This window comes from Cupressus sempervirens, chromosome 7 (genome assembly GCF_028749045.1).
Source record: "Cupressus sempervirens isolate cs-2001-9-10 chromosome 7, ASM2874904v1, whole genome shotgun sequence".
NCBI classification, from domain to species: Eukaryota; Viridiplantae; Streptophyta; class Pinopsida; order Cupressales; family Cupressaceae; genus Cupressus; species Cupressus sempervirens.
The window spans coordinates 200,175,117-200,191,187 of NC_143124.1; the positions used below are offsets into that span (position 1 = coordinate 200,175,117).

Below are 16,071 nucleotides of genomic sequence, written 5' to 3' on the forward strand. Positions count from 1 at the left end.
GCATCTATGGAGAAGGCATCTCACAAAAAGATAGATTCTATTATGAAGAAAGCTTTATCTAAGGCCGGTATGACTAAGAGTGAGTCTAAGGTAGTCATGCAAACTATGAAGCAAGGAATACTCAATATACAACCTTTGTTAGTATCTATTGCAAAGACATCTTTAGAGAAAAGCATTCTTTGTGTAGCAGTGTGAGATGTGCAGCCTAGTGAGCCAAAGAGAAAATTTGAGAGATTGGTGGAGGCAGTAACCACTAAGACAAAAAGGGTAAAGCAACAAGCCACTAGACCAAGCAAAAGGAAATAGACATTTTTGACAATTATTGAGTGTAGTGATGAGGAAGAAGAAGAATAAGAAGTTAAGCAAGTAGAGAAGGTGACATCATCAAAGAAATTAGTAGGAAAAGCTTGGCAACCTTGGAAGCCGAAGATTGAAAAGATTAACTCAGCTATTTCTATTGAGGGTAACTTTGTTCAAATGATTTTTTTATGATTTATATAACAACCTTGGGAAAGATAAGATTGATATCTCTACTGTGAGATATATTATAGCAAAAAAATCTGAAATTAAATGATATTGAGTGCATAGTAAACCATAAAGTATATGAAAGACTCATAGAAAAGAAGGCTCCAATAAGAGAAGAAGATCTAGAACTTTGAAAGTCTATGCTAAGGACTATTTGCAAGACTAATGATGAAGAAGAGATTAAAAGATTATTGAATAATCTTGCACCCTACTTGATAAATAAAGTGAGACCATTCCTATTTATGGTAGGTGAAAAAAATAAATTAAGAAGTGAGACTACAACAAGAATAAGTCAGATATTGATAGAATCTAAGGTGGCATCTCCTCTAGCACCTAGAACCTTGGAAGTGTCAGTGAGCGGTGATACTATGAAAATAGATCAGACCAATATTACCATTAACATTGATGATACTAATCCATTTAAAGGTTTCGAGCAGAATGCACCTAATACCAAGGATATAGAAGATAAACTGAGACAAATTGTAGAGGAAAGGAGGCTACTTGAAGAAGAAAAGAAGAAAGTATAAGAGGCCAAGTAGAAATTACTTGAGAATGAGAAGAAAAGAAAGGAAGAGGAGGAAAAGAAAAGAATAATAGAAGAAGAAATAAGAAAGAAATTAGAGGAAGATAAGAAGAAGGGATTGGAAGAAGAAGAGAAGAGAGAAAATGAAAGAAATGAAAAAGAAAAGAAAGAAGAAGAAGAGAGAAGAATAAAAGAGGTAGCTAAGCAACAAAGGGAGGATAACACTAAACCTTTAGGTTCATCTACTCTACTCTCACTTTCCAACCTAGCAACTGATGATGATGATCAAATAAATTTGATCTCATCCCTATGAAAGCTTATACAGAAGAATATAATAGTGAAGAGCTTATAGAAAACCTTGATGGAGGTTACTGATAGACTACACAGTAGCTTGGTAGTGCAACACACAAAATCATATCCTGAATAGAGGGCACAAGAAGTGCTGAAATCATTTGATGAAGAATTTACTAACTTGTTGAGTGTTGTAGAAGCAAAGGCACAAATCTCACATGATGCTAACTTGTTTAGCACCATTTGTCAAAACATTAAGAATGATTTGATAAGTCTTGATACTTGTATCAATGATGCAGGAGCATCCTAGCTATTGTGTTATCCCTTTGATTTTGTTGGTTGCTATCAAGTGCCATTAATTTTGTAGTTTAATCTAAGCTGAGGTTATCCCATGTCATGTTAACACTCGGGTTAGCATGTTATCCCATCTCACTCGGCAATATGTGTCGAGTTCTATAGTGTGTGCCAAGTTCTTCTATGGGTGCTAAGTTATCTAGTGTGTGTCGAGCATTCCTTCATGTGCTAAGTTTTCCTATTGATACCAAGTGTCAGCATTTTGGATAGCTTTTTTGCACTTTTGGTGCGAGTCAACTTGTGGGATTTATTTTGATCATGAAATTTATGATAAGATCTTGTCTTGGGATGTGTCTAGACCATTATTGGTTCAGCCTTTTTTTTTTGGTAATATTCTAGAATGTTCTGTAAGCCATTTTGGAAAGTATAAATAGGATGTTTAGGCTTAGAGTTTGGCAAGCGATTTGAGAGAAGAAATTTTGGGAGTAGCTGAAGGGTGATTTTTCCTGAGTCTATGGACAAAGTACCAAATGTGAGGCAATTTATAGTAGGATTGTGGTGAGTCATGAGTGTGTGGATAGAGTGTTGAATGTGAGTTAGTTTGCATTTGGATCTTGGATAAAGTTGGAGAAGAGCTAGTGGCTGCAGTTTAGAACCAAGGAGGTTGCTTGGTGGCTTGTGAGCACAAATTGAGATCTTGGAGATTTCTACAAGATTGTTGTTGTGTTATAGATCTAGGCTCGCTGGGATAGGATTGAGTTGGAACTTAAAGGATCTTACAAAACTATTATTGTAATTGTTTTTGTATTTGGCCATAACCTGGAAGGCCTTAGAGCTGGGCATATTGCATGTAAATAGTTATTTTATAAATAAAGAGTTGTGATTTGGTATTAGATCTTGCATTGTTGTTATCTTGTGTTGTGTTTCTATTGTGTGGTTATATTGTTGGGGGCTAGGACATATCCTTAGGGGATTCTCCTACCTTGCACTATGTCAAGCAGTATCAGAGCAAAGGTTGTTTCTGAGCATGTAGACAGATCACTGAAGTTGTGGCAATTTGTACTAGGACTTGAGTTGGAGAAGTAGATATGAAAAGATCTTGATTTGGTTATGGATTTTCTTTCTAGAGTTCTAGATCTCTTGGCTGTGAGGTGGCAGATCAAGGTTCTAACTTGCAATTGCAGAGGAATTGCAGATGGATCAGTGTACGCAAAGATGGAAGACTAATCTTGTTGAGGCATGATTATAGAGACTTTATGGATTGCAGATCCATGGTCCTAGACTTGTGATGTGGTTCCTAATTATTTGTGTGGGGTGGTAGGTTGTGATCTAACTTGCAGATGTTTTAAGGTTTATCACAAGGAGTGTAGAAAGGATTTGTTACAAAGAGTTTATGAATATTTGAGATGATTTTGAATCTCCATGATGTGATAGAGAGGAGGTTTTGTAAGGTGTCTACTCGATTTGAAGCTAGTTTGCTTGATTAAGCTAAGGAGGCGTCTATTTAGTTTGAAGCTAACTTAGTTGATCAAGTTAAGGATAGGGTGGGGAAGGAATTCCATGGATTTTTGTGGAGTTAGACTCTATCGATCCATAAGAGAGTTGTTTGGCCAATTAAGTGACTTATTTGAGAATGAAGATGGCATAACAAGGTCAAGGTGGAAGAGATTGGCTTTGTTAATCAGTTTGTGGATTTTGATGTAGAACTTGCAAAAAAACTTGAGGTTGTTGCTAAGGATATTCCTAACCTTGTTGTTGTTGGGATGGAGATTGGTTTTTATGATCAGTTGGTTGAGTCTGACATGGAGATTGTAGAGCACTTGGTCATGGATAATCTAGTTATTGTCGGTGGTGAGTTGTATGTTGCAGAGCATTTTTTTGTGAGAAATGAGATTGTTGGTGTTGTGAGTTTGGCATGTGTTGATCGAGATCTACATATTGTTGTTGATGTAGAGTTTGTTCCTACTAGTGTGGATTCACTATTTTTTGTTGTGAATGAGGGTTTCCTAATGAAGCATTATGTTTAGTTTGTTCTTGGGAGTAAGCATGTTGATTAGATGGTTGAGATTCTAGTGTTTGATAGAATGATGTAGATGTGGATGATGGATTTCTTGTCCCTATTGGAGTGGAAGCCTTTGGTGAAGATGAAAATGGTTGTTGCTCTTTCATTGGGCATCAAAGTGAGAGATACACTTTTCTATTTACCTGGGGAGTCTGATGCAGGAGCATCCTGGCTGTTGCATTATCCCTCTAATTCTATTGGTTGTTTCCAAGTTACAACAATTGTCGAGTGCCAATAATTTTCTAGTTTAAACCATGTTGAGGTTATCCCACGTCATGTTAACACTCAGGTTAGCATGTTATCCCAATCTCACTCTGTAGTGTGTGTCAAGTTCTACAATGTGTGCCAAGTTCTTCTGTGGGTGTCAAGTTATCTAGTGTGTGCCGAGCATTCCTTCATGTGCCAATTTTTCCTATTGATGCCCAGTGTCAACATTTTGGATGGGTTTTCTACATTTTTGGTGTGAGCCAACTTGTAGGATTTATTCTAATCTTGACATTTATGATAAGATCTTGTCTTGGGATGTGTCTAGACTATTGTTGGGTCAGCCTTTTTGTTTTGTAATGTTCTAGAATGTTCTATAAGCCATTTTGGCAAGTATAAATAGGGTGTTTAGGCTTAGAGTTTGGCAAGCAATTTGAGAGGAGCAATTTTGGGAATAGTTAAAGGGTGAGTTTTCTTGAGTCTATGGATAGAGCACTGAATATGAGGTAGTTTATAGTAGGATTGTGGTGAGTTGTGAGTGTGTGGACAGAGCACCGAATGTGAGGCAGTTTACACTTGGATCTTGAATAAAGTTGGAGAAGAGCTAGTGGCTACAATTTAGAAACAAGGAGGTTGCTTGGTGTCTTGTGAGCACAAGTTGAGATCTTGGAGATTTCTACTAGATTTTTGTTGTGTTATAGATATATGCTAGCTAGGATAGGATTGATTTGGATCTTGAGGGATCTTGCAGAACTGTTATTGTAATTGCTATTATATTTTTCCATAACCTGAAAGGCCTTATAGCTGGGAATATTCCATGTAAATAGTTACTTTATAAATAAAGAGTTGTGATTTGGTATCATATCTTGCATTGTTTTTATCTTGTGTTGTGTTTCCACTATGTGTTTATATTGTTGGGGGCTAAGACATCTCCTTTGGGGATTCTCCTTCCTTGCACTGTGTGAATCAACGAAATTCAAAAGTGTCAACAAGATGGCAAGATATGTACATTAAGTGTACTCTATCATACAAACTAACTAAGGACATTGATAATGAGATAGGAAAAAAGATGAGTGAGCTAGAGGCTCTATCCAACCAAATACAATATTCAGCTAGTAAGATAAATGACTTTGAAGGACAAGTGGCCAGTATTCACAATGACATTAGCAAATTGGAACTTTGGAAGGAATAGATTTTGAAGAGGATATCAGATTTCAGAGAGTCTATTTCTCTAAAACAATCTTTTGTTAAGAAATAGTTGGAAGAATGTGTTAAGGCCAAGGACACCTATTCTAAATTTTTGTATTTAGATCTTAATTGCAATTGAAATTGCATCATATGCTTTATGTGCGATTCTCACCTTAGCTAAATCCACCAAGGAGACATGGACTAAGGGTATGGATAGTCCGAAAGCAAATTTTAATGATTGCATGAAGATCCTATCAGCATAAGGAAGGACAACACTTTTGATAGTTTTTTGACAATATTTGACATTTCGACCTTTGTCATTGATGTCAAAGGGGGAGTAGTTTTAGAAAATTGGTAAGTACTTATTGTAGAGAATTATCAAAGGGAGAGAATATTGTAAGTACATAATATAAAGCATATAGTAAGGAGAAGTACAAATTATAAAGATGGACAACTTGTAATAGATGAAATGTAATTTGTTGTTTATTTTGTTTTGTTATGTTTTTGTCACTTAGCCAATTTTCCCTATTTTGTTTCCATCAATGCCAAAGGGGGAGTTTGTTGACAATTGGCTAATAGAGATATGTAATTATTGTCATTTATGGCAACACATGATGTACATGCTTACAAGAAACCTCAGAAATAAAGACACTTAGCTTTTGGTAAATAGAAAATTGTCTAAGTATGGAATTTGGTATATTAGTGTATTGTTTTGTTTATAACTTGTTGCTAACGAAATATTATGACTAGCGAAGTTAGATGGAGATTGTATGCATATTGATGATGATGTGCACAACTTTGGAAGTCAATATAGACTATATAGAATAAAGATATTCATGTTTTGATGAAACAAGACAATAGAATTGAAGGAAAGAATTATTTTGTTTACAAAATAATTACTTGTTCAATTAGGGTCGAAATCCTAGATTTTTACTCTAAGTTGGAAAAGTGTATTATGGTCTTAGTTGACCTAGCAACAATTTGTGTAAAGACATGGTATTTATGCAAAGGACATTTTCCAACAAAGAATGTAAGTTGTGTGAATATTGTGATGTGAAAACTTATTGTGAAAGCAATATATGTGAAGTTTTCTATAAGTTTTTTGGTTATCCAAGATTGAGTTGAAGATCAGAGATCAATCGAGGAAGAAGATATATTACTTATATTCCAAAAGTTTGATTACTTGTTTGAGTAGTGAGCTCTTCTTGTAATTAGAAGTCCATGTTTGGGCAGTGAGCTCATCTTGCATCTACAGTACCACAACTTCTAACAGCGTTGGCACAACTCCTAATAGGGTTGGAATCTCCTCACAGGGATTCAAAGTCTCCTAACAGGGAATCCTTATACTAAATTTTTTGATTGACTCCTAATAGGGTCAATCCTCTAATAAGGAGCTCATATATCAATATTTTATCTAGTGGGTATCATCCTCACTGGGGTTTTCCCTTGGCTAGGGTTTCCCTAGTTAACAAAATATGGTGTTATAAGTTATCTTTGTGCATGGTTATTGTTATTGTTCAACATTACTTTATTACTATGTTATGTATGGTTTAAATTAAATAATAATATTTATTTGGCGACTAAAATTTGTAGATTACTGATTCACCCCCACCCCCCTCCCTCGCCCCTCGCCCCTCTCAGTAATCCCTATTTCTAATAGGCCACATTGTGCACTTTTGTGTTATGTTGATTCTCACGCAATACAATGAGCTCGAGAGATACTGTAGTACTCGGGTAGCATTGGATGCTCAGGTAACATTCTGACACTCGATTTATAGTAAAGTATATTTGACTTGAACTGGATACTCGATTTATACTAAGAACTCGACGAATATTGTTAATTTGGTTCACACTACTAGCTTGGCACACATTAAGAACTCATTTTATAGTGTCAACCTGTTTCATATGGTAGAGCTTGGTTAACATAAGATTATCTTAATCTGCTCAGGCTACACTAAAAAATGTTGACTGTAGAGAAGCTCGATTGTAGTATTAACTAAACTTCCTGGATGACTTAAGTTTTTTGTCACTAATTGACAATATGTCTTGTCATAGGGTCAACACCTATACCTAGTAAGGTCCACTTAACTTGAAAATATCAGAGATATTAGTTGTGTAAATAGTTTACGAAAAATCAAGGGAAAATGCAAATTCTGAAGCACAAATATATATATATATCAATATTCTAGGAGGTCACTAAAATGGATCCTAATAAGTTCTTGATCTTCCAAATTAATGATGGAAACTATAAGAAAGGTATAAACACAAAAAGGTAAAACTTTTAAATTTACCTTCTTCTTTTTTGCATGCAATCTACTCTTGATCCTTTTTCCTTTATAGCCTTAATCACTACCATATAATCACCAAAGGCTATTGAAGATAACTACCTCTGTCATGTAATGTTTGAGCTAGATACCCTCTTTTATTTTCCTATTTCTCATCAATTGAAATCCACATTGTTGTAGATAACTAATTTCCTTTGGTTGAAAAGCCCATTATTTTTAATGACCAATTTGGCATTCTTAGGATTTATCTCCATCTAATGATTGAAACTTCAATGGTCCTTGGCTTTGGGATGGTTAATTCTTCATTAGTATTATTAATAACTATGTTGGTAAATGATAGAATATTTTTCTCAATGATATTTTGACAAAGAATATCTATGAGACTTTATCACTCTCAACATAAATACAAAAACTAAAAACATTATAGGGATATTTGTAATCACTTTATAATGATCATAAAAAATATAAACTCACCTCCTATGACTTGTTAGACTTGCCTAATAACTAGACTATGTGGAAACTTTAGTATTTTTATACATCTTCCTTTCTTCACCCCATGAGGAAGGTCACATGCCTATTTTATATTCTCAAAAAAAATATGGGTATCCATGCACAAGATCAACTATTATCTATAGTGTTCTACTAGACTCCTACATAGAGAATTCATTTTTTATACAAAGTCTCTCATTTTTTGTAGTGAATTTAGGAGTATAAAATTACTAGAATATTATGCAAATAGTGAATGCCAATTTAACTATGAGACTCACCTTAGACATGACATGCCAATTTTTTTACTCAAATCTGACTTGACATCCATGCTTGGTAAATTGAAAACCAAAGATATTCTCACTTCTATTTGGAGTGCCATTACAAAACCCAAGATTGCTCATTTTTCTTAGTGCCTGGCTTTTCAAGGTCTTCCCCTTGGGCCTTGACTTAAGTGTATTGGGGTTCCAAATCCTCGATGTCCATTTTGTGGCCAACCAGAGTCTTTCTTGCATATTTTATAGTTCTGTAGACATGCTCAAAATTATTGGCATTGGATTCAAGATTTTTTTAAGCTGTTTCAACCTGAACTCTTTTCTTGGTATATGGTTATTTTGGGTGGTTCCCCAAGATCCCTAGAAAATTTACCTAGATCTGGCATACCTTTAGGATGGAGATTTTGTTCACTCTATAGAAAGATAGAAATTTTGTTCTTTTTCACTCACATTTTTCTTGATATAAATATTGCCATGTACACTAAAGTGTGCATTTGCAATAATGTAATCATGTAGATCCAAGTACAAGAAAACAAGGTGGCCCACCTTCAAGAGCTTCTCAATCATTGGGGCAATGCCGCTTGTACTATTGTCGAAGTACCTCCAGATGCCTCAGTTGATACCACACCGACCAGAGGCTACTGTTGGGGGCACAGTTCTTCGGATCACCACTCACACACGCCATGTTCGTAGGCTTCCCACCACCACTCTACTAGTGGTAATGATGGTGGTTGGTGGCACCGCTCAGTTTCCCTGCCTTGTGGTGGCACAGGCTGGTCCCTAGCTCCTCCTCATGGCCCTCAGTGTGTGTTTTTTGGAAAGTGGCCCTTTCGCTTGGAATTGACCATCTCACCTCTACAACCTGATACAAAGGATGTTGACTAGGCCCCTAATGATGTTGGTGATGATTGGATTGTTCCCAGCCTGCCTGCCAATCCCAAGGATGACTGGAGATTTCATGATCGAAATGATCCACCCCCCTCAGATGACACTACTTTAGCTACCTGAGGGTTGCTTCCTTTATATATTTTTTTTTATGAATAGTTATTGATTCTAGCTTTGGCTGTGTGAACTCTCATGGGGTGATCTTGTATTCCCCAACCCTTTTTTGTGAATTGTAATCTTAGTATGTTATTTATTAATAGAAAAGGACTATTCATCAAAAAAAAAATTCTCACTTTACTTTATGTATTATTTTTTACTCAAATACATTAGCTTTGGAGATGTTTGTAATTCCCCTAAGATTATTGACTTGAACATTAAATTGCTAACTATCTATATTAATTAATGAATGCCAAGTGGCTTGCATTAATTACACATATGTATCTTGCATTTGAAGTGATACACGTATCTTTTACTCATAACTTTACAATGACATTTTTTATAGAACATTGATCACACACTAAAAAATTTTAAATGCATTCAATTGCAAGGATAATAAATCTTGGCAATCCATGTTAAGGGAGACAATGACCTTGCATGTGATACCTAGAAGCTTCTTAATTTTTCCATAGCAGGATAATTGATTGTAAGTTAGTTTATAAGAGTAAATTTGATGATGATAGATTTCTAGAGTGTATGAGTGATAGATAGGTTAGTTACTAACAATTGAATTAAGTTGGATTTAAATATATAATCCCTTAAGGAAAATTCTCAAGTCAAGGTAGAAGAAAAACGAGTGAAGAACATCTTCATAATAGATTGGACCCATATAAGATTAATTTTTTGAAGGTGTGATTGATTAGAGAGTTATGATTCAAAACTAATTTTTTTGGTTGTACTTCCTAATTAAGAATTTGTTCAGTAATCCCTGATGATATCTATGTGAAGTCTTTCATTATATTGACTATCCTTAGAATATTCTCTCCAAGGTTTATGTTAATCATTTTAATAATGTAATAGCTTTGGTAACTTTGGCAGCATCATTTATGATTTTGGCTTCTCTCCTTCTGTACATATTTGAGATATATGATAGTAATTTGATATTATATTTAATATGTACATGGGTGCTAATAAAATTCTATGAAGGTTTATAGAGAGAGTGTATTAATATTTTGTATACAACTTCATTGAAGATTAATATACGCTCATCATATTTCTCTAGAATTTATTTTTGTTTAAAGGGGTCTTCATATAAATATTATACTACCATGACCTATTTCAATGTTTTCCTTATTGGTTGTTTACATGTTTATATATGTATACTTTTATAATTATCAAGTTATTAAGAAATGTATATATTATTGGGGTTGAATTCAAAATATTTTATTCTACCATCACAATACCAAGAACCATACAGAGTAGTTGTCTTACTCTACCACACTAGAACCTTAGTAGTACTCTTACATTATTTCTAATTAAAAGAAATGCTAACCAAGAACACTTAATGTTCTAGAACCATTTTTTATCTATCTAGAAAGAAGCTATTATATACATATTTAATAGTGAGAAATATACTTCTTTTAAATTTAAAAAGTAAACCAAATAATAAATTAGTATGCTCCTAGAAAATGCAACAGAAAATATTCAATTACAAACATAATGAATAAGTTAAATTTCAGGCTCTTCACAAAGTATGCCATGTGCATTGAATATTTCTCTAAAGACTCTATTCAAGGTATATTTAAATGAAGGAATTTCTCAATCAATAACTTTATTAACATTATCATACAAGTTTCATATAAGAAAAGTGAAAAATAATATCATTTAACTATGCATTTTTGTTGAAAATTCTAAAGAATGTCTACAAGTTATAATAGTATAAACATCATAATCCATTAATGAAGAGGCTATTAGAAATAACTTGCTTAAGTTCTCAAAATAGCATGTCAATTATATCTTAAGATTCCTAATTTTATAGTGAGAAGGAACCTTCCGATTACATATATAATCTATAATGAACAAAGGTCCAAAAAAATTCAACAGAGATCCTACTAGAAGTTGATCGAAACCATCAATGTCAAAAACTAAATAGAGCTTTTTAACCTCGACTTCACACATGAAATCATTACCAACATGTTCAAAACAGAATGTAAAAGTTTTTGAAAGTAATGTCTTTTCTTCTATTTGGTCAACATATATTTTAGAATCATGTTGGCGACAAGAATAATAACCATATTCCCATTCACATCCTTGAAGAGAAGAATGATTAGCTGAACAGTGAAATTGACAAAGGGTTGGTCCAATCAGAATGGCTTAAACATCACACACTAAGCTTAAGTCCTAGACTAAAAGTGTTAAATAGTCAAAGTTGATTTTTATTTCCAAAGCTTAATTCTTCCCTTAATGTGTGATATTTAAGGATACATCCCAACTAAAACCAAAAGTTAACGTTTTAATACAACATGGAGAGAACTTGCACCCAAAACTACTAAACCAATCAAAATGGTTCGAGTGTTGAATAGTGTGAAATAACTGATCAACTTCTTCTTTGCTAGCTTCATTTTAGCTATCATAGAATTTCTGTTCTGTGGAGGCTTTTTCCTTTGCTTAGTTAGCGAGTCACAAGGTTTGCAAGGAAATGTTTCCACGTAAAGGTTGTCACGATAGCTGCCACTGCTAAAAATTTTGGGCCGGGCGATGGATAAGTCAATCCTGCTGCTCTTGTGGTCTCTTACCTGCCACCAAACATTTTCAAATGGACCGCAGTTTTGAGGTATATCTTTGCAGAGGTCATTGAACTTGTTAACTAATTCTTTATTGCGGTCCATTCTACTAATAATAATTTTCTCTTCTCTAAGCAGAGCGACACATTCAGTATCAGAGCTAATCAAACAATTCATGAACCGCATAAAATACAGTATCATCATCTCTTCGTTGGACTGAAGAGCAAAAGCTATCAGATTCCGGAGGAGAGGAGAGGTGTCTTCGTCGAGATGAATTTGAGGAAGTTAAAGTATACTTGATGCCAACCATCTCTTTTCAAATCGAACATCTCCATTTGTACTGGGGTTGAGCTTTATTCCAAACTTATCTGCAATTTCCACTGCTCTGTAGATATTCCTGAAGTTCCCTTTGACGGACATGGTTGAAGGTGATAAGAATTTTTCAATGTGCTTGCTTAACAGATGCAGTAGGTGACATACGCCTCCATTTATAGTCTCTTTCAACTCAACTTGCACTTCTTTCCTTTCTGTGGGCTTCAAGGAGAAGGGAAGAATTTTAAACTGCGGATGCAAACACAACATCTCGGCCAATTTAGAGATTGCCACGGGGACTGTTTGAAACTCGAGTTGGAGTACTTTTAATAGTACGAACAAAGGAATCTGATTTTCCAACTTGAAGATATCTCTCATTATCTCCGTTACCAACAAAGGAATCTGATTTCCTAACTTTGGAATCTGATTTTCCAACTTGAAGATATCTCTCATTACCTCCGTTTTTCTATTGGGTAATTTCCCGTCTTTCTTTTCAATAAACTTCAAATCTGGAGCCGATTCAATCCAGGAGATCACGGTGTCTTCTGACAAGCATTTAAAAAACTCTAGAATAAAACAGGCATCCATTGTCATATTCCATGCAAGGTTATCATTAGAGTAATTCGGTATGGAGATGCCATAGCAATCTCGAATGTCCTTGTGGAATTTCCTGATCTCTGCAACTATGTCCTTGACGTTCTCAACTCTTATCCTTTTGGCAACCCTGCACACTGCTTTCACCTTAATCTCGTCCATTTGAGACAATTGAACACTAGTCATTTCCTGATTATGGTGAAACCCAAAACCAGCGATCTTAGGTGAATAAGATGCTCGTTGTGAATCCATTTCTTGTTGAGGAACTTTACGAATGGACCTCCGAAAAACATGATTCCAATCCCCACGAAGTAGTGCCGACAATGATTGCACCTCTTCCCCTTTGGCATCACTGCAACTCCCATAGCCAGTACAGGTTTCAGCCATCACTCTCCTGGTTATGGTCTGAAGTACACAAACCATGATGATATTTTATAATTCTTCGAACATTATTGAACAAATTATATAAAACTAATGGGGCTAGATAAATTAGATAGTATATTAGATTATTTCAAATAATTGAATAACAAAAAATGTCTAAAAAATACTTATAAGTGAATATCCAATCCAACAAATGGTGATTGTTTCGATTTGATAAGAGATAGCCCTTATGTCCTAGAATCGAGAACACAATCATAAAACCATTCTCCATCATTAATATCTCGCAATCAAAGGAGGACGTAAAAACAGTATCTCAGTGTACCTCGATCTCAAAATCTGGATATGTAAGAAATGACAACTAACAGTAAGAGAATGACTGTAAATTTTGAATTACGCTCCCAACTTTTGCAGAACCTATCTTATCCTAAAATGCTCCATCAAAACCATGATCGTACACCTTTCCATAAAATAATAATCCAAACCACATCTTTATGCGTTATTTTTGGTATTTCGATACAAGCTGATAAATAGTAAATGTTGGCATTGCGTGTCTTCCATTGATTTCTATTTCGGATTTTGTATTTTCATTCTAGCTTAGTTTTACTAAATACTGAGCTCCACGTGAATTTTTTACTTTAATTATTATTTATTAGGTAACTCAATTCAAATTGTCTCTCTAACAATTTTGTGGATTATGATGGTGTGAATGTGTTAATGTTAGCAATTATCTTTTGAGCTTAGACAATTATTTGGATGTCAATATTTTAATATTTATTATATATATAATATACTTTCAAAAATAATTTAATAAATGTCACATAAAAAATAGAAATAAAGATATGATTTGTTAAAATTATAAATTTTGAAGATATAAATAATCATATCTTTTAGAAATCAAAATTAAAAGCTTAAGTCAGTCTCAAAAATACAAATATAGATACAATTAAATATAAATATTTTTTACTGTAATTAATTAAATTTTAGATATTTTATAATTATCGACATTTTTAGATAGATTTATTTAAAATATCTATACCAATAATAAAGATAATACACATTATATATATATATATATATATATATATATATATATGTCACATAAAGCTTAAGTCAGTCCCAAAAATACAAATATAGATACAATGAAATATAAAATTTTTTTACTGTAATTAATTAAATTTTAGTTATTTTATAATTAATATCTATTGACATTTTTAGATAGATTTATTTAAAATATCTATACTAGTAATAAAGATAATACACATATTATTTGTATTACATTAATTTTATATATATATATATATATATATAGTATTGTAATTATAGTTAAATATAAATATTAACTTATTATAGTTAATGAAAATTAAATTAACATATAAGCATAATATTTTATATTATTAGGCTTTAGGTTTGATGATATTTATTATTTGAAATTCTTGAGAACCATAAGATCAAATAAAATAGAGAAATTGTGCTACATTAGTTGTCAACACTCTTAGTCACTACCTAACAAAAGGTATCTTGTGATATTGCTATCAGGATTTAATTTAACTATGTAATTTTTGAGTCAAATTCATTGACTTGTGTTTCATGAATAGTGATTCAAGAAGAGTGTGTTTAACCAAGGGGTAAACTTTGTAGTTAAGTATGCTTAGAATAGCATTGAGATGGGTGACCTCCCAGGAAGTGTTGGTGCCTCACCTTGTGAGCATCACCTAGATCCAATGAGTGCTAAGTGCTCTATTTATTGTCATAAAAGATGGATTCCTGTGAATCACTACTTATGAAACATGAGTCAATGAATATATTACTGAAAATTATAATATAAGACTATTGACAATAAAATTCAATTATGTTTTTGATTCAGATATTTTCATTCACCCATAGTTAATTTAAAAGTATCACTTCTTTATTGGAGCCATTAATGTATAAACAACATCATTTCCTAATTAGGCTAATAAGTGATCTGATTTAATACACAAATCTGTACAGAAAAGATACCTGACTTGGTGAAATCGATCGTCCACCCAAGGTGCGGTTGCTTGTTTAATGAAATTCAAAAAAATTAAATTAATTTATATAAAGAGGTGCAAAAAAACCTTCTCTGTATATGTCAGAGACTAGAGTCGAACAAGTAGGTTTTTTATATTTAAATTTAATTTATATACATGAAATGATGTACCTTGTCTTCAGAGAGATGAGTCTGAACTTGAAATTTAATTCTCCTGTTAGCCTTTGAAAATTTAGCCCGGATCACGTAGTAGAGATTTTAGATTAGAAAGCCGTCGACGAACTCAATATTTTCGCGAAACAGTTGGTGAGTTGATTTCCTCCTAGAACAAAAGACATGCGCTGTAGAATTAGAAGACAACGGAGAGATGTGAGGATTTGAATTGGAGCCTTCCCGATTTGCACACTTTATTGACGGTTGTGTTGAAGATTTCAACGGACCCATTTCTTTCGCAAACTGGAATTGCATAAATAGTTGCTTGACAAGTACTACTTATCGAAACTGGTCTACTCGATATTTTTAAATATTATCTCTCTTTTATTGATACGTGCATCTTTCCCGGTAGGGACGTTTCCGTTGACAATTAAGGCTCGTGCACAAAAATAATGAGAATAAACGGTGCTCTGTGCTACCTACTCGCTCTATACAATGGACGCGGAGAACGGGGATCTGTGTACGGCCCCCGGGATCAAGTGGATGAATAGTCCACATATCCTACGCAGCCGCGTGCATATTATATGAAAAAGGAATGAGTGTCACGAAACCAGTAGCGTGTCTTGAAAGGAAAGGCGTGGGTATATTAAATTTAATTCCAGCCAACCATTCAAACCACATTTTCGCCTCCTCTCACCGACGAAAGAGAACGGAAAAGAAACACGATATCACTGTATTACGCTTACGCCTTCGCCCTCTAACGTAACGTATAACAAAACAAGTTAGAAAAATAGTCCAACTGCCCTTGGTAAGATATGCGTTTTAGTTTCCCTATTGCATATTCTTTTCTAGCTTACTTGGTCGCCTAACAAGGACAAAATTTTA

The 16,071-nt window shown here is 33.9% G+C and overlaps 1 protein-coding gene across 2 annotated transcripts; it reads right to left on the reverse strand.

Moving 5' to 3' along the window:
- Positions 1-11,367: 11,367 nt before the first annotated feature.
- LOC149546181 (uncharacterized) lies at positions 11,368-15,435 on the reverse strand. 2 transcript variants are annotated; one of them, XM_089791043.1, is made up of 2 exons: positions 15,205-15,435; positions 11,368-13,049 (listed from the first exon to the last, which is right to left on the reverse strand). In XM_089791043.1, the coding sequence occupies exon 2, from the start codon at positions 13,029-13,031 to the stop codon at positions 12,024-12,026; it is 1,008 nt and encodes a 335-aa protein (XP_089647169.1). In that variant the 5' UTR covers positions 13,032-13,049; positions 15,205-15,435; the 3' UTR covers positions 11,368-12,023. The 2 variants fall into 2 exon arrangements, with proteins under 2 accessions (XP_089647169.1, XP_089647170.1); XM_089791044.1 differs by lacking the exon at positions 15,205-15,435 and adding an exon at positions 15,024-15,165.
- Between the last annotated feature and the right edge of the window lie 636 nt (positions 15,436-16,071).